The sequence below is a fragment of the Mustela erminea genome, chromosome 16 (genome assembly GCF_009829155.1).
Source record: "Mustela erminea isolate mMusErm1 chromosome 16, mMusErm1.Pri, whole genome shotgun sequence".
In the NCBI taxonomy this organism is placed as follows: domain Eukaryota; kingdom Metazoa; phylum Chordata; class Mammalia; order Carnivora; family Mustelidae; genus Mustela; species Mustela erminea.
Genome location: NC_045629.1, coordinates 7346485 through 7366366, shown reverse-complemented (window position 1 = coordinate 7366366; position 19882 = coordinate 7346485). Strand labels below are relative to the sequence as shown.

At 39.5% G+C, this 19882-nt stretch overlaps 1 protein-coding gene across 3 annotated transcripts in view; it reads left to right on the top strand.

Moving 5' to 3' along the window:
• ATP6V1H (ATPase H+ transporting V1 subunit H) overlaps positions 1-19882 on the top strand; it is a 149160-nt gene that overhangs the window by 80902 nt on the left and 48376 nt on the right. For all 3 annotated transcript variants that reach the window (XM_032316053.1, XM_032316051.1, XM_032316052.1), the window contains one exon: positions 6535-6636. In XM_032316053.1, the coding sequence (XP_032171944.1) occupies positions 6535-6636 (102 nt within the window). The remainder of the gene's footprint in view (positions 1-6534; positions 6637-19882) is intronic.

Below are 19882 nucleotides of genomic sequence, written 5' to 3'. Positions count from 1 at the left end.
TTCAACAAAGCAGGAAAAAATATAGAGTGGAAAAAAGAGAGGCTCTTCAATGAATGGTGCTAGGAAAATTGGACAGCTATGTAGAAGAATGAAACTCGACCATTCTTTTACACCATACACGAAGATAAACTTGAAATGGATAAAAGACCTCAACGTGAGACAGGAATCCATCAGAATCCTAGAGGAGAACATAGGCAGTAACCTCTTCGATATCAGCCACAGCAACTTCTTTCAAGACATGTTTCCAAAGGCAAAGGAAACAAAAGCGAAAATGAACTTTTGGGACTTCATCAAGATCAAAAGCTTCTGCACAGCCAAGGAAATAGTCAACAAAACAAAGAGGCAGCCTACGGAATGGGAGAAGATATTTTCAAATGACAGTACAGACAAAAGGTTGATATCCAGGATCTATAAAGAACTCCTCAAACTAAACACACACAAGACAGATAGTCATGTCAAAAAATGGGCAGAAAACGTGAACAGACACTTCTCCAATGAAAAAATACAAATGGCTATCAGACATATGAAAAAATGTTCATCATCACTAGCCATCAGGGAGATTCAAATTGGAACCACATTGAGATACCACCTTACACCAGTTAGATTGGCCAAAATTAACAAGACAGGAAACAACGTGTGTTGGAGAGGATGTGGAGAAAGGGGAACCCTCTTGCACTGTTGGTGGGAATGCAAGTTGGTGCAGCCAATTTGGGAACAGTGTGGAGATTCCTTAAGAAATTTAGAATAGAGCTTCCCTATGACCCTGCAATTGCACTACTGGGTCTTTACCCCAAAGATACAGATGTAGTGAAAAGAAGGGCCATCTGTACCTCAATGTTCATATCAGCAATGGCCATGGTCGCCAAACTGTGGAAAGAACCAAGATGCTCTTCAACGGACGAATGGATAAGGAAGATGTGGTCCATATACACTATGGAGTATTATGCCTCCATCAGAAAGGACGAATACCCAACTTTTGTAGCAACATGGACGGGACTAGAAGAGATTATGCTGAGTGAAATAAGTCAAGCAGAGAGAGTCAATTATCATATGGTTTCACTTATATGAAAACAAATAACACGGAGGACATGGGGAGATGGAGAGGAGAAGGGAGTTGACGGAAATTGGAGGGAGAGATGAACTATGAGAGACTATGGACTCTGAAAAACAATCTGAGGGTTTTGAAGGGGCGAGGGGTGGGAGGTTGGGGGAGCCTGGTGGTGGATATTATAGAGGGCACATACTGCATACTGGGTGTGGTGCATAAACAATGAATTCTGTTACACTGAAAAGAAATTAAAAAAAGAAGATATGGTCCATATATAATGGAATATTATGCACCCATTAGAAAGGATGAATACCCAACTTTTATATCAACATGGACGGGACTGGAAGAGATTATTCTGAGTGAAATAAGTCAATTATCATATAGTTTCACTTACTTGTGGAGAGAGTCAATTATCATATGGTTTCACTTAACTTGTGTAGCATAAGGAATAACATGGAGGACATGGGGAGATGGAGAGGAGGAGTGAGTTGGGGGAAATCAGAGGGGAAGACAGACCATGAGAGACTGTGGACTCTGAGAAACAAACTCAGGGTTTTGGCGAGGAGGGGTTATGGGGTTGGGTGAGCCAGGTGGTGGGTATTAAGGAGGACACGTATTGCATGGAGCACTGGGTGTAGTGCGTAAACAATGAATTATGGAACACTGAAAAAAAATTAAATTAAATAAAAAAAAAACTAATGATGTACCATGTGGAGACTAACATAACATAATAAAAAAATTTTAAGAATGTAAAAAAAAAAAAAGTATTCAGAGAAGAGTTGGAGGGAGCTCTTTCTTTGCTTACCACAGAATCTCTTTTTTTGGACCTATTCTTTTGAAAAATTTCATTGATGACTTGAATATAGAAATGGAAAGCATGCTCAGTTTACAGATAATAATACAAAAATATTTTCATTGTTGATGAACGTATTCAGTGGCCTAAATGGTCCTAAAGGATAACCATTTAAATCATTTCCATATTTTCTAGATTTGATTTTAGTTACTTCACCATTTTTTGAGTCTAAGACTATATTTTTCAAATGTTAATAGAGATCTTGTTAAAATGCATATTCTAGCTCTGGAGATCCAGGATTTGTTCTGTAATTCAGCATTTCTTAAGCTGATACCAATGCTGTGAGTTTGCAGGCCATATTTTGAGTATCAAAGGTCTCTGCTAGATGAAGAATGGTTCAGGTTGTATAAGGCAGGCATTGGCATACTTTTTCTGTAAAGGCCCAGAAAGTAAGCAGTGGAGTCTCTGTGAGCCATTTGTTCTCTGTCACAACTGCTGAGCATCAGTACTGAAGTGCTAAGGCAGTTGTGGACAGTATGTAAACTAATGCGTGTGATTGTGTTCTGATGAAACTTTATGTACAAAAACAGGAAGCTGCTGACTTTGGATTTCAGCTATAATTTGCTAGTTTCTGGTTTAAGGTACTCAGAACAAATATTCTGTTATGCTTTTAGGGAATCTTATGTTGATATGTTCTTATTTCCTAAAATGATACCTTAATAAAAATTCAAAATAATAAAAATAACATCAAAGTACTTCGACCTTTTGAAATTATTAAAATGTTTCAGTTGAATTAAATGTAATTTTAGAATCCTTTGCAAGTTGGCCTTTTAAAAAGAGCAAGTTTGAAATTAAAGTAAATGTATGGTATCGGTTGAGTCCTGATTTGTGACCCAGTAAAGTAAATGTATGGGAGATTGACTGTATGTCTTGCTTTTTCTTTGTGGGTTTACATGTGCTTGAGTTGAGGGAACTGCCATCATGGTGCAGTTGTGTTTAGTGTGGACTAGAGTCAACAGTGATTCAAATCTGTTTCAACATTTCTTGTGTCTGTAGGCAGACTGTGGAACTTCTCTGGGTCTCATTTTCTCATTTACGGGTTCTTGTTGTGAGGTATATGTTTACATCGAATTTGAAACGTGTATGCATATAATAAATCTTCATTTAATCTCTTCTATTATTTGGAAATGCAGATATCTCAGTTAGTCTGGAAGATAAAAGGCATGTGTAAGTACTTCCTAAGAAATAATTCCCTGATTGACAGGTTTTTTTTAGTGTTTCCTGTTGTTTATAGAGTTAGATATGTGACATGCTGACATGATGATAGAAAAAGGTAGGCAAAGAAGTGTTGAGTTGTACTCTTGGGAGACGTTACCAAATAAATGAGCTGCAGAAACTGAAGTACACAAGCTTCATAGACTTTTACAGGTTTTTGAACTATTAAAGTAGATTCTTATTACTTAAGTATTTTAAGTGTTTAAGTTTTGTTTTAATGCAAATGATATGAGCAAATATCATTGTGATTCAAGATGTTTCCTAATACAGATCTTAAGAAATAAGGTTTGTATTTTATAATCGAAGAAGTATAGTGCAATTGCTAGATCATAGGGTAGCTCCATTTTTAACTTCTTGAAGAACTGCCATAGTGTTTTCCAGAGTGGCTGTACCAGCTTGCATTCCTACCAACAGTGTAAGAGGGTTCCCCTTTCTCCATGTCCTCAATTGTTGTTTCCTGACTTGACAATTTTAGCCATTCTGACTGAGTGAGGTGGTATATCATTATGGTTTTGATTTGATTTCCCTGATGCCAAGTGATACCCATCCATGGATGAATGGATAAAGAAGATGTGGTATATATATACAATGGAATATTACTCAACCGTCAGAAAGGATGAATACTTAGCATTTACATCAGTGTGGAGGGAACTGGAGGGTATTATGCAAAACAAGTCAGTGAGAGAAAACCAATTATCATATGGTTTCGCTCATATGTGGAATATAAGAAACAGCCCAGAGGATCATAGGGAGGGAGGGAAAACTGAATGGGAAGTCATCAGAGAGGGAGAAAAACCATGAGAGACTCTTAACTATAGGAAACAAACTGAGGGTTGCTAGAGGGAAGGAGGGTTGGGGAGGATGGAGTACTTGCATGATGGGCATTAAGGAGGGCATGTGATTTGATGAGCACTGGGTGTTATGTACAACTGATGAATTATTGAACACTACATCTGAAACTAATGATGTACTATCTGTTGGATAATTGAATTTAAATTAAAAAAATTAGAAATTCTAAGGGATGGTAACTTCTTGAGCATGTTAGTAAAATTAAGTAACTTTAAAAAAAATATGTGTGCTGAATTTTTGAATTCTAAGTTATATAGAACAGTCTGGGCCACCTCATTTAAGTATTCTTGTAGGCATACAGAAATAAAATAAAAAGATTTCTTCACTGCTGTTCTCTCTCATAGTCTTCCCCAGTGGTAACCAGAGTCAGGTGATATACTCTCCAGTGTTCTCTCATTCATAGACATATCTGTATCTGCATCTTTATGTAGAGTTAATTATACATGTTCCATCTAAGTATGTTAGTCTTTGACTTATGTTTTTCACTAATTATGGCTTGGGCTCTGTTAAAATGACTTAGTTTTATTATTTTTTAAAATTGAAATCTATTTTCTTTTTAATTGGGCCACTTTATTCCACTGAGCCTCTGGTGTTACCTCTCTGTAAAATAGGAAGAATCAATAATCCTAAGTTGTAGAGATTTTGATAAAATGGTTAATGTGAAACTGCTTTGTACATGACATACTTGGTTTATAGAGGACAAAGCGGGTGCCACCAGCACGGAAGAAGAAATGGAGGGAAAAACCTAACTCTTGTATGTGGACTCTACCCCCTAACCTTTTCTCTTAGTCATTTTTTATTTTATTTTATTTTTATTTATTATTTATTTATTTATTTGATAGACAGAGATCACAAGTAAGGAGAGAGGCCGATGCGGGGCTCGATCCCAGGACCCTGGGATCATGACCTGAGCCGAGGGCAGAGGCTTTAACCCACTGAGCCACCCAGGCGCCCCTCTTAGTCATTTTTAAGCTAGTGTACATAGTTATCCTTGTAGAAATGTGAAGGTATTTCTGTAGGTTAGATTCCTAGAAGTAGAATTGCTGGATCAAAGGGTCTGTGCATTTTAAATTCCATTAGAAGCTGTCACATTGTTTCCCCAGTTGGCGGCATCACCATTTTATACTTAAATTGTGTATTCATTTTTTCCAGCAAGTATGTATTGAGCATTTTTTGTATGGTCAGTACTTTTCTAGGTGTTGCAAACACAATGGCAAATAAAATTAATTTCTTATTGTCATTAGGCTTACATTGTATTTTGTAGAGAACGAGACTAAACAGGTAGTCAGGAAACTAAGTAATACCATGGCTAGTGCTGATGAGTCCTGTGAAGAAAAATAAATCAAGAAATGGGGATAGAAAATGGTGAGGGGGAGGGTGTTATCTTGGGATCAGAGACTCTTAAGCAAGAGGTGATATTTGAGCTGAGAACTGAAAAGATACTCTCTCAGTATTGTACTGATTCAGTTAGCTAGTTCTGTAAGGTTTTCATATATCTGTGTCTAAGGGAGTGACTGTTGCTGGCATATTAGAAAACAGTTTTTTTTAATATGTTGGTCTTCTGCCTGGCAGTTAAAATAATTACTGCTTCTGATTGATTATCCCAGTATGTTCTGTTTGTGGAATGAGTTGAGCTTTCTTTCCATTTCTGTGCCCTTGAGTAGTTTCAATAACACAGGAATGATCCGTTCCTTGAGTGATCTCCCTCACTCTCATGCTGAAGACTCTCTCCCACTGGATTGGATTCTGGGTAGTGCATTTCCCTCTTTCCCTTCATTCCTGAGGAAACATGCACCCAGAAACATCTCCTGGGTGAGATGAGTCCTTTTCCTGGAGGTCCTCGAGGAAGCAGAAATCTGTGGTCAAGGCTCCAGCTCCCAGCAGAAGGGAGCCTTCTCTGTGTCTGGTTGGCTCCTGTTCTTAGAAACACCGTCAGGCTCCTGCAGTGGTTTCACTCTGCCTGTGCAGTTGCTTTGGAGAAAGGACAGCAAGGGAACCAGGATTATGAATTTGGGTGCCCATCTTCTCAGAAACATTCACTTGCTGTTTTGCATTGTTTTACTTATGAAGTTCAGGTTCAAGTTCTTCCTGAGACTTGGAGTGAGAAAGAAGGCGGGAGAGGGGGCACAAGGAATGTCTATGCTGAGGGCTCATGTTCCATCATGATCACAACTTAAAGCAACTTCTTAATACTAACAAAAGGCTTACAAATGATTAATCTTCAAAATATAATTGGCAAGGATTCACTGGTAACTGTATATTAAAATAATACTAACTCACATTCTAGTTGTCTTTTTTGAGAGAACAGGAAAGTTATATTGGGGATTTTTTGATATTTTGGGGATTGTGTGTGGTATGCATTATGAATTTGAAAGTAACCTGATATAATAATGTGTAAAGATTTGAAAACTGCTAACTCATACGTAATATATTATGTGTAATAGTAAAAGCTGTAGAAAATCCTTTTGTAAATGTCTATTTTCAGGAGATACCTGAAAATACACTGTGCTCTGTTGTGCCCTCTAGAACAACTAGAAATAAGTCTCTCTTTGGATTAAATTTATTTCAGAATTTTGACAAAACTTCTGGAGGTGTCAGATGATCCACAAGTCTTAGCTGTTGCTGCTCATGATGTTGGAGAATATGTGCGGCATTATCCACGAGGCAAACGGTAAGGGAAAAGTAGTTTAGCAGAGAAACTGATGGAGTAAGTGAAATCAAGATGCTTAATTAATATAGGGAATTATGATAAACCTAATTAAAATAACACTGTTGTGTGGTGGCTAGCAGAGATCACATTAGAAATTTCACATTCATGATTTTCTTTGGTTTTTATGATTTTAATTTAGTAGCCATTTTGTTAGTACTCATTATTTTTCGACTACTACTAGTAGTTACAGAGACGATGAGACATTATTATTATCATTTAAAAATTTTTTTCACTTTTTAAATTAATTTTTTAAAAATTTCTTTTCAGCATAACAGAATTCATTGTTTATGCACCACACCAGTGCTCCATGCAATACGAGCCTTCCATAATACCCACCACCTGGCTCCCCCAACCTCCCATCCCCCACCCCTTTAAAACCCTCAGATTGTTTTTCAGAGTTCATAGTTTCCCCTTCCATTTTCCATCAACTCCCTTCTCCTCTCCATCTCCCTATGTCCTCCATGTTATAAGTGAAACCATATGATAATTGACTCTCTCTGCTTGACTTATTTCACTCAGCATAATTCTTCCAGTACCATCCAGGTTGCTACAAAAGTTGGGTATTCATCCTTTCTGATTGAGGCATAATACTCCGTAGTGTATATGGACCACATCTTCCTTATCCATTCTTCTGTTGAAGGGCACAGTTTTGGTTCTTTCCACAGTTTGGCGACCATGGCCATTGCTGCTATAAACATTGGGGTGCAGGTGGCCCTTCTTTTCACTACATCTGTATCTTTGGGGTAAAGACCCAGTAGTGCAATTGCAGGGTCATAGGGAAGCTCTGTTTTAAATTTCTTAAGGAATCTCCACACTGTTCTCCAAATTGGCTGCACCAACTTGCATTCCCACCAACAGTGCAAGAGGGTTCCCCTTTCTCCACATCCTCTCCAACACACGTTGTTTCCTGTCTTGCTGGTTACAGAGACGATGAGACATCATCATCATTATTATTATTATTATTATTTTAATTTTTAAAAAAGATTTTATTTATTTGAGAGAGAGAGAAATCAAGCACAAGCTGAGTGGGGAGGGAAAGAAGGAGAGGGAGAAGCAGGCTCCCTGCTGGAGCCCTCTGAGCAGGGAGCCTGATACCAATCCCAGGACCTGGAGACCACAACCACAACCTGAGCCAAAGGCAGAGCCCAACCGACTGAGCCACTCAAGCACCCCTATTGTTACTATTTTTTAAAGATTTACTTACTTACTGGGGCACCTGGGTGGCTCAGTGGGTTAAGCCTCTGCCTTCGGCTCAGATCATGATCTCAGGGTCCTGTGATTTGAGCCCCGCATCAGGCTTTCTGCTCAGTAGGGAGCCTGCTTCTCTCCCCCTCCGTCTGCCTGCCTCTCTGCCTACTTGTGATCTCTGTCTGTGTAATAAATAAATAAAATCTTTAAAAAAAAAAAGATTTACTTCCTTCTCAGAGAGAGAGAGAGTGCATACATGTGCATGATGGGGAGGGGCAGAGAGAGAGTGAGAGAGAGGATCTTAGATTCTCTTCTTAGATTCACAATATTGAAGAAAATATAATACCTGTAAAGAAAAGTTATAGTAGATGTATAGTGATAAAATTATGTATTTCAGAGTATTGAGAAGAGAGGAATTCCATGTGGGATGAGATAGATAAGACTTTACAGATGTGGTGATGGTAGCCACATAATTTAAAATCATTTAGATACCTCAACAATGAAAAGTTGGGCTTTTTCTGGGAAAAATAAGAAATCAGGGTACCAATATTATATCAAGGGAGAAAACATTTAAGGTAGAAAAGGGGTGTTTTCTGTTATTTGGAAAAGCAGAAATGCATAGTGCCTTGGTGTGAATTGTTGCTGTTTCACTTGCTCGTTTGTTTCCTAATGAGTAAAATTGGGACGATAGTCATATTCCTTTCCCATGGACGATAGTCGTATTCCTTTCTCATGAGGCTGATGTAAGGACTAAATGAGTTAACCCAATACAGTGATCCGAGTTGTGCCAGGAGATACACAGCAAGTACTCAGTAAGTATTAGCTACTTTTACTATTACTAATATGGATATTTTATATTCATCAAAACTATAAGGAAGACATGATAGCATTAATCTTATTTATTATACAGTGTCAAGTAAGCCCAGAACATCTTAGAATGTGAGGAAAAATTGGCAGAGCCACAGAAGTAATTGCATACTTTAACGTTCCACAATTACTTCATAACTTCCTCTTCTCCTTATAGTGTATAAATATTTAAGCATTATAAAACATTATGTCAGTGACTGGATCCAGATGCAGAGAAATTATCTTTTCGCTCCAAGTGTCTCTGACCTATATTGTTTTTGATCTTCACCTTGTTTTTTTCTAGATCTGATTTGGCTGCTCGGGCTGCTTTGTATTGGACCTTGGTAAAGTCCATTTCCAAAATTATGACAGTTTCATCTGGAGCAGAATTTGCCAGGGCTGTGGGATATCACATGGATCATGGGCTGAGTTGTCAGGATTGACATTGCTATATGGAGAAGTAGGCTTGAGGTTAGTAAGGGACAGCCTCCCTTTGCTCTCAGAAATGAGAAGAGGAGGTTCATGTCCATTTTGAGTGAAGAGTTTCTCTTGCACTTTTTCTGGATGGGAATAATGAGCATGAACATCTCTGAACTCCATATGTTGGAGTGCAAAATGCCTCTTTTATGGAGGATAAATGAGAGAACATTAGGCAAATGTCATATGGGAAACTACTCAGGATATTGATACCTATTTTAGGAAAAATAGAAAATTCTTGAGTGTAGCTACTGAATCACTCAGTGTTTGAACTGCAGGATGTTTTCATGCTGACCCAGCCAGCCTTTGTTACTGTTTTTTTTTTTTTTAATGTTATGTTAGTCACCGTACAGTATAATCATTAGTTTTTGATGAAGTGTTCCATGATTCATTGTTTGTGTATAACACCCAGTGCTTGATGCAATACGTGCCCTCCTTCATACCTATCACCAGGCTATCCTAGCCCCCCACCCTCCTCCCCTCCCAAACCCTCAGTCTGTTTCTTGGAGACCGTAGTCTCTCATGGTTTGTCTCCCCCTCTGGTTTTCCCTGCTTCATTTTTCCCTTCTTCCTCCTAATGTCGTCCATGCTATTCCTTATGTTTCACAAGTAAGTGTAACCATATGATAATAGATTTTCTCTGCTTGACTTACTTCACTCATTATAATCTCCTCCAGTCCCATCCGTGTTGATGCAAAGGTTTGGGTATTCATCCTTTTTGATGGCTGAGTAATACTCTGTTGTATAGATGGACCACATCTTCTTTATCTATTCATCTGTTGAAGGGCATCTCAGCTCTTTCCACAGTTTGGCTGTTGTGGACATTGCTGCTATGAACACTGTGGTGCATGTTGCCCATCTTATCACTGCATCTGTATCTTTGGGGTAAATACCTAGTAGTGCAATTGCTGGTTCATAGGGAAGCTCTATTTTTAACTTCTTGAGGAACCTCCACACTGTTTTCCAAAATGGCTGCACCAACTTGCATTCCCACCAACAGTGTAAGTAGGTTCCCCTCTCTCCACATCTTCTCCCAACATTTGTTGTTTCTTGCCTTGTTGATTTTTGCCATTCTAACTGGTGTAAGTTGGTATCTCAGTGTGATTTTGATTTGAATTTCCTTGATGGCTAGTGATGATGAGCACTTTTTCACGTGTCTGTTAGCTATTTCTGTGTCTTCTTTGGAGAAGTGTCTATTCATGTCTTCTGCCCATGTTTTGATTTGATTATTTGTTTTTTTGGGTGTTGAGTTTGCGAAGTTCTTTGTAGATCTTGGGTATCAGCCGTTTATCTGTAGTGTCATTTGCAAATATCTTCTCCCATTCCGTGGGTTGCTTCTTTGTTTTGCTGACTGTTTCCCTTGCTGTTCAGAAGCTTTTTAACTTGACGAAGTCCCAAAAGTTCATTTTCGCTTTTGTTTCCCTTGCCTTTGGAGACATGTCTTGAAAGAAATTGCTGTGGCCAGTGTTGAAGAGGTTATTGCTTATGTTGTCATCTAAGATTTTGATGGATTTCTGTCTCTCACTGAGGTCTTTCATCTATTTAGAGTTTATTTTTGTATTTGGTGTAAGAGAGTGGTTCAGTTTCATTCTTCTGTATAGAGCTGTTACTGGTCTTACATAGAACTTTATTCCGGATGCACGTCAGAAGCAAATGGCACAGATACAGCAGATTTGTAAGTCTGTGTGTACAAGATTTCTGTTGCATTTTTTAGTCTTGTCCTTGTATTCTTCAGCTCCAAGATTTCTGTTTGGTTCTGTTTATTTCTCTTTCTTTATTGTCATTCTGTTCATGTGTTGTTTTTCTAATTTTGCTTAGTTGTCTGTGTTCTCTTTCATGTCATTAAGTTTCTGTAAGATGATTATTTTGATCCTTTATTAGGCAGATTTTAGATACATATTTTTATAGGATCGGTTACTGGAACTTTATTAATTTTCATTTGGTAGTGTTATATTTACCTGATTCTTTGTGGTATGTGTAGCCTCACATCGATGTCTGTGCGTTTAAAGGAGTAAATACCTCATCTAGTCTTTTAAGACCATTTTCAGCAGATAATGAACTCTTCTCTGTCGCCTGGGCTAATGGGTGGCATTACCTCTGAAAGTACATACATGCTGAGTTGGAGTGGGTTATGCACAGATATGAGTCTGCAGGGGTGTCCGTGGTTGGCAGGTTTGTTACTGGGGTCTTAGGTAGGTGTGTTTCCTGTCTGGTCTTCAGATGGCTGGGACTGCCTCAATTACCTTGTTTAGTAGGGTAGTGCCGGAACAAGGATCCATTTCGGTCTCCACAGTTGTGTCCTTAGCTATCCCCTTACCAGGTGTGTGGATGGGTCCTGCAGGTCCCAGGGAGCACTGCTACCTGGTCACTGATGGATCCCTGGGCAGGATAGGCCCTGGGCCATGGCTGAGAGGGACTGGAACCAAGCTCCAGGGCTGATTCAGGTGTCCCAGCCACAGCTGAAGTCTGCATATCTGGTTTTAGAGGCACAGATGGGTATTTGTGCCACAGGTCCCTGGGTGGGTGGAACTACTCCCTGACTTTGGCTGAAGGAACTGAAGCTGAGTATAGGATTGTTTCAAGATATCCTGAGGCACAGATGTTAGTGTCCCACACCAGGTCCCTATGTTGGAGGACTGCCTGTAACTGCAGGTTGGAGGGAATTGAACCAAGTATTGGACCTTTCCAGGATCTTGGGGTGCAGATGGGAGTGTCTCCCACTGGTTTTCTGGGTCAGCAGTACTGCTCATGGACTGGCTGGGAAGGGATGGACCTGAATATAGGGCCCTTTCTGCCTTCTCTGGGGTATTTTCAGAGCATCTCTTGCTAGGTCCCTGAAGCTGGCTGGCCTGCTGGCAGGCCACCTGTGATGGAGCTAGAGCCATGTATAGGACCCCTCAGAATCTATAAGGCTGCAGCCAGAAGTTCCCTGCTGGGTCTCTGTGCCAGCAAGTATGTTTGGGGACTGGCCAGAATGAGCTAGAGACCAGTTATAGGACCCTTTCAGAATCTGTTTGACAAAGTTTAAAAGGCTTTACTTCTTGGGTAAGGGAGGGACTCCCAGAACTCAGCAGAGAGATGCTGGAGTCTGTACAAAGGCTCTTTCAGGGTCCACACAACTGGGACTGAGGTCTCTGTGCCTATTAGCTGATGGATGGGTAGGTGTGACTCTTTCAGGGCCCCTTATTTTGGTAGAATCAGAGCCAATAGGGATGGTAGAATTCTCAGGGTTCTAGAGCTGTTTCTGGGTTTGTAGCCAGGGCAGCAGTCAGTGAATCAGCTGCCTGGGTGTGATCCTGCCCTCTCAAGATGTCTTTCTTCAGTTGGAGAGAGCACCAGGGTTTCATAGTCCCTATCTGTATCCCACAGTTCCCAGGAGGGCAGTTTTCCAAGGATGGATAGCAAATTATTGCTTTTGAGGAGGAGAGATACATGTGAAGGATGTCTTATTCAGCCATCTAGCAGACATCACTCCCATCGCCCATCTCTGCAAGTTTTATAGCAGTGCTCTTGCCCTTCTTGTGAACTGAGGTCTGGATACATTTAATCAAATGGCTGTAAAATAAGTGAAGTTATAGTTGCTGATTTTGTAGCAGTGAAGGGTAACAACTTTAGCACATGCAGAGAAAAATAGAGACACAGGAGAGGGAGAATATTACTGATCTTTGTTTTTCAGGGAATTGTTCCTATAGCTTTTCTCATGAAGAAAGACACAAGAGATCTCTCCACTGTTGGACACTTTATATTTAATTGACTGCTGGCTCTGTCATCTACCTCCAGAGAGTGCTGCCACAATTTGATGGCCATTCCCTTTAACCTGTTGAGAAGTCTTTTGGAAACAGAAGGGATAATAATAGCTTTTGCACCTTCCATGCAAAATACCTGTCAGTAGCTCTTTTTGTCTGCCCAACCCTCCATCCTGGAGCCTCTCTTAACCATTCCACGGGGCAGAGAAATACTACCTATCTGGTACCATAGACAAATAGGTCATTCTTTCCTAAAACTGGGACTAGACTCAGGTATTTGACTTCAACTGAGACCCCTAAGGTTCACCCATCCATCTGGAAGTGACACTGAGGGCACTGTCAGCTTGTCTGCCCTCCCCCTGTCCCACCACAACCACTGATGAAGATCTCACTTTTTTTCCAGGGGCTGTGAGTGTCCTTGGTATGTCCTTGGTCTTCTGTATGAAGGCCAGGCATGAACTTGCTTCCCTCCCCAAACCATAGTAACTTACACATTATAAGTAGCCTCTGTGTATTTAAGGAAACACTACCAGTAGATCATACAGTCCTCAGGTGAACATGGAGATCTCTATAAAAGGAACTACCTTTGGTGATTCGGTGGTGTTTCCCAAAAAGAAGTGATTAGTGATACTACCTTAACCCTGGAAGACATTCAAGTTAGCCTCAATTGGCTGGCCATTCAGTTTGCTGGCCATTCAGTTCACTGGCCAGCATTTGTTATGGCCAAATTGACAGTGCCAGTTTTATGATTTTAGAATGAGAAAACAAATTTTAGATTTTAGAATAACAAAACTGGCACTGGCCAGTTGACAGAATTGCCCTAGACTTCCTTCTTGCTCCAAGGAAGAATCTGCACATTCTTTATAAAGTATCCATCTATACTTGGATTAATGCCAAGTGTAAAGGTCACTACAGAAACTTAAGGGGAAAGCCCATGAATTTTAAGTAGACCCTGGTGGTTTATGGCATTTTTCCAGCTGATTAGATCCAGGACCTTGGGGGGACTTGGATAAGATCACTGTGCTTTATCCTGATGCTATGGATTTGATTCCAGCCTGCATCAGCCAGATTAATCACAGTGACCACTGTAGTGATGTATATTCATAGGTAAACTTGCCAGAAAGCAAGATAAAGTATAAATGAAGATTTTATATGTGGGGAGATATTTCTCTCAGCTTTCTGTCCTTCTTGCATGTTGAATGCTCTTTTCAAATGGTTGTCTTCCTGGGAGCAAAGGGCAGGATGCTTACTGTCCATTAGGAGAGATTTGGGTTCTCTAAGTTCAGGGTTCCTCTTCTTTACACTGTTTATGCAGGGCTCATTGAATTCTCTTTATGTTTTCCTGTGAAATTGTGGTTTGGGGAACCAGCACAAAGTTCTAATATTCTTGCTACTGCAGTTGCCTTGAGTAACAAACTAGCATTTATCTTTGACCCAGGAGTCTCAGTGTCTTCTACAGGTCTCCATGAAACTATGGCAGCTCTACTTGTTAGCTTGCAAGTGGGATGAAAGCTAAGACCTTTAGTTCTTGACACTTTGATGATAAGAACTAACATTAATACCACTTTAAAAATAAAAAAAAAAAAACTGGGCGCCTGGGTGGCTCAGTGGGTTAAGCCGCTGCTTCGGCTCAGGTCATGATCTCAGGGTCCTGGGATCGAGTCCCGCATCGGGCTCTCTGCTCAGCAGGGAGCCTGCTTCCCTCTCTCTCTCTGCCTGCCTCTCCGACTACTTGTGGTTTCTCTCTGTCAAATAAATAAATAAAATCTTAAAAAAAAAAAAAAATAAAAAAAAATAAAAATAAAAATAAAAAAAAACAATTAATACTGTTATGCCAAAAATAAATAAAAAATAAATTTAAAAAAATAAAATAGCCTATTTTATTATGAAAAATTGAGACTCTTCAGATAAGACAAAGATGAACTTTGCTTTTATATAAATATAGCTAATAACCCAGGTCCCTAGCCCATCTAAGATGTGTGTGTGTGTTTTTTTTTAAGATTTTATTTATTTATTTGACAGAGATCACAAGTCAGCAGAGAGACACTCTAGAGAGAGAGGAGGAAGCAGGCTCCCCGCTGAGCAGAGAGCCCAACGTGGGGCTAGATCCCAGGACCCTGGGATCATGACCTGAGCCGAAGGCAGTGGCTTTAACCCACTGAGCCACCCAGGCACACCTAAGATGTGTTTAACATGAAAAACAGAGAGGATAGGTGAATCCTTCATAATGATATAATCGCTTATTTATAATACTTTTGGAAAGGGAAAAAGCAAATATAGATAAAATCTTCTCATTCTAAATCATAAAACTGGTGAAAAGCTTATTTAAGAACTTACTTTTACAGTACTGACTTGTTACCAATGTCTTGAACCCTAGGGCTTCAATTGTGTCTTATGGATACACTGTTTACACCGTATCTACTGCTAATCAGAAACCTGTTATGCCTTCACATCATCCAGTTCTACCACATCCCTACTTTTCTTCCCTTCCAAGCGTCTCCCCCAGTTAAGGATTATCTTGGACACCATGCTTAACTTCTTCAGACTACATATCGCTGGTATCATATATGCACCAATCCTCAGTGCTAAAACACTTCCTCAAACAGTTACTCACTCATTCATGCCTGCCTGCCTGCCTGCAGCGCTGGCGCTGCTACTATTTTTCTTTGTCCTTCCAGTGGCTTACATGGATCCATGGACTAGTATATTCATTCTTTTTTGAAGTCACTCACCAGTATTATCTCAGAGTAACTTAATTTCTCTACAGTTTTCTGTTCCTCCTTCTTTGAAATATATTTTCAAATTATTTTCTCCTCATCACATAGCCCCTTGAAGACTCTCATTCTCTCTGTGAAGTCATTCTCACATCTTCCTACATAGGAGTATTTCTCAAACTTAATAAATAGACTGTTGGTGGTTTTGCAGACCCACAGTTTGAAATAAACAGTAATAAAATTAATCAATACTCAAAAAATGTAATTATAGTTTGAAGTACTGATAACTCTTTAATGTCAGTTATAGGAATTATTTTGTTCATGATCTTTTACCAAGGTATCAAGAACAGAATGCTTGAGTCATGCATAAGTCAAGGTCTCTATTCACTTTCTCTTTTTTATTGCTACTAAATTTAAAAAAATGTTAACTCATTACAGTAAGTTGGCAGGAATGCCTACAACAGTTTTAAGCCTCTTGCAGATAGTTCTGGATATTCAGATCATATGTGGACTCAGAAGGACTTCTCCCTGAAACCTGCTTTAACAGTTCATCAGATATTAAGTTGACTGGCCCATTCCATGTAAAAGCAGGGAAATGAATGTTGCTACTTGTGAGGCAGAGGCGAAAAAATTCCCAGTCTACTTTATGGTTGCAGTTGGCCATATAAAAGTATCTCTTTAAATTCAGTTGTAGCTTGTGGATGTGGTTTTTAACTATAGTCCTCATTTTTTTTCCTTCTTGAATAAAATAAAAACATTTAGATTTGGAAAAATTCAAACTTTCAATGATATATCTATTTTAATTACAAATCAGTCACCTTAACAAATTGTGTTGGTATCTTAAATTTGATGTTGATACTTTTTTTTTTTTTAAAGATTTTATTTATTTGTCAGAGAGAGAGAGAGTGAGGGACAGAGAGAACTCAAGCAGGGGGAGTGGCAGACAGACAGAGAAGTAGGCTTCCCACTGAGCAAGGAACCAGATGTGGGACTTGATCCAAAGGTCCTGGGATCATGACCTGAGCCAAAGGCAGCTGCTTAACTGACTGAGCCACCCAGGTGTCCCAATATTCTTTTTTTTTTTTTTTTTAAGATTATTTATGTATTAGAGAGAAAGAGAGGGAGGGAGAGAAGGCAAGTGGGGTAAGAGCAAAGAGAGAGGAACAAGCAATACTGCACTGAGCACAGAGCCTGATGTGGAGCTTGATCTCAGGACTCTGAGATCTTGATCTGAGCTGAAATCAAGAGTCGGATGCTTAACCGACTAAGCCATCCTGGCACTCTGATGTTGATATTTTTTAACCTATTCAGATGATGACTACTACATTGCTAAGTTGCTTAGAATAATGGAAAGGATTTTTACTGGTATTTATCACTGTAAGTGCTGTCTTATGTATCACATACTGAGGAAACCAATAATTATCCTTTCCTACAACTTGAGGAAAAACAGTACGAGCAAAGAAAGTAAGTTCCCCACCCCCAGAAAAAAGAATGGCATATTTCTGTTTAGAAAGGCAGTCTTATGCTCCCCCATGTTTTTCTTCACTCAGTTCTTATAACTTGATCAAATTCACACTTGCATTTCTTTTAACACTGACAAGATTAGTAGGCAGGCAAGGTCCAGTTGAGTTAATCTCTTTGTCCATGTAGCACTAATTCTCCATGGCAAACGTAACTAGTCCTCTGTCAGTACTAAGTCCAACAACTTCTTGTCCACATTATGCCCTCCAGAGAAATCAGGAGTATCTCCTCCATACACGCACAGTACATATGCTAATAGCTAATGGGCACCACAGTCATCTGTACTGAATTACCTGGTGGTTAAGTGCATAGACTAAACTTGCCTTCTTAGGTTCAGATCTCAGCCCTGCCACCTGGTAACTGTACAACCTTGCCATATATCCTCTCTGTGCCAGTTTCCTCCTCTGAATATGAGAACTAAATAAGTTCATATGTAATGTGCTTTAAACACCACTTAACACATAGTAAGTACCAGTTCAATGAGTAATTTTGTCCATTTGCTAAGTATCTGCTATCCTGCACCATAGCAATTGCAGATGACCCTTGAACAACATTGGTTTGAACTGTGTAGGTCCACTTGTATGTGGATTTTTTATAATACAGTACTGTAAATGTATTTTGTCTTACGATTTTCTTAGTAACAGTTCTTTTCTTTAGCTTACTTTATTGTAAGAATGTAGTATATGGTGTATCATACAAAATATGCTATATGAAGAGTGCTAATTGACTCTTCATGTTACTGGTAAGACTTCTGTCCAACAGTAGGCTATTAGTACTTAACTTATGGGGGAGTTAAAAATTATATGTGGATTTTGACTGTGTGAGAGGTTGGTGTCCCTAACCACCTCCACCCTAATGTTGTTTAAAGCTCAGCTGTACTCCACTGTATGTTTTTGATACCATGTGATTTTAAACATTACCTAATAAGGAAATTTGGCTTTCTCTAAGAATATAGTGTTCTTGTGGTGGACTTTTTTCTTTTTACAAGTTTCTTGGGAATGATTTGTACTCATCACAAAGCAGGCATTCCCTCCTTTTGAATTTTGTCCCTTCTCCATCTCAAACAGTAAAATCAATCAGTTGACAAAGTTTCATATCAAAAGTGTTTTGGAGACTACAGGTGAATATATTGCTGGTCCAGTGATGAAGATTTAGGTAGTAATACTGCCGTATTTCCTATCTGTCATTCTCTTTCATCACACTGAGATTTGTCTTGACGTGCAGATTTACATATGATATTCAAAATGGAGTCCTATTTACTGTTGTTTTACCTATTTGTTGTTATTTTCATGACTCCTTTTGTAGTTTAAAGAAACCCTTTCGATTCACTAACTTGTTTTTGTAAATTCAGGTGGAGAACATAACTTCCCCCCAACAGCAAATTTAATAAGTGCCCTCAATAAATGCAAATAAGATGAAAGTAAACTATCGGAATGAATTTATTCTGTCAACTGTACTTGCCAGTTCAATTCTTATGAAGGACCCACAGCCTTTAAGACTGTGATACAATTTCCAGGAAACAAACACCACTCATTAATCTTATTTTTCAAATGTGTGTGTATGGTGGGATGTGAATAAAACTGTTCCATTGCTTTGTCCTTGAAAAGCACAAGACCACCTGTGGCCCTGCTGAACACCCAGAAATCACACTTTGATGACTAGCGCCTGAGAGTTGTCCCGAAGAGAGCATCCCCCCTTTGCATGCATAATTCCCAGGCAGCAGAACATTGCAACAGCAACCCAGAGCCCCATCAGACCCTCCTAGGGCTTGGGCAAGTGCACGTCCCTCCCTCTCTCTGCCTCGAATACTGCAGTGCATGTTTATTTGTTTTTTTTCTTTTAAGTAGTACAACATCTAAACAGTTTTCCTATATTCAAGGAATTCCCACCTTCCAAAGCATGTGCTCCCTTTCGTTGTAGAAGATAAAAATGCCAGCAGCATGCTTTCCTAAACTCAGTTGCTTCCAGCCACATGCTTATGGCCTCAGTCAGCAAATCAGATCTCGCTGCCCCAGATTTCTGGCAGGAATGAGGAATGGAGGGAAGTGGGTACTGCAGGCATTGCTTTAAGGCAGTAGCCGTGGCTGGGCTCCATGAAGACGGGAGACCGTAGCACTTGTGTCTTGGGACGAGCAGAGGAAACTTAAGGTTCTGTGCCTCGCCCCAGTAGCACACTTGCTGGACTGCTAATTTGGTCGCTTGCTTGTGAATCAGTCTGGACAGCCTTCACGCTCGGCTCCCCAGCTTTCCAAGCTGTACTTGCCTTTCAGGGATTCTTTAACTGTCTTAATTAGGTAGGCAAGTTTCTATCTCTTCAAGTAAAAATACGACTGATAAAAAAATTCTTCTCTTTTTAATCTGGAAAACCAGTATATTGCCATTAAAACAAAACACAGTATCTGTCCAATTTTTTGTGCTTTCGGTGTTCAGTATATATATCCATAGCCCTTTTCAGCTTATACATAATGATCACCTCATTATATCCCCTCTCCCCACTGAAACTGGTCTCTGAGCTCTCAAAAAGAGGAACTATATCTGATGAGGCATATCGTTGACCATAGTAGGGCAGAGTAAATGTTGAGAGAAAGAGCTATCAAAAGAATTCCTGCTTATTCTCTTAAAATGCACACTTTTGTATGAGGTAAATAGCTTTGTTTCCCTTTGTACAAAGCCTAGCATAGTATGTACAAATAAAAATTAATAACTTGTTCATTT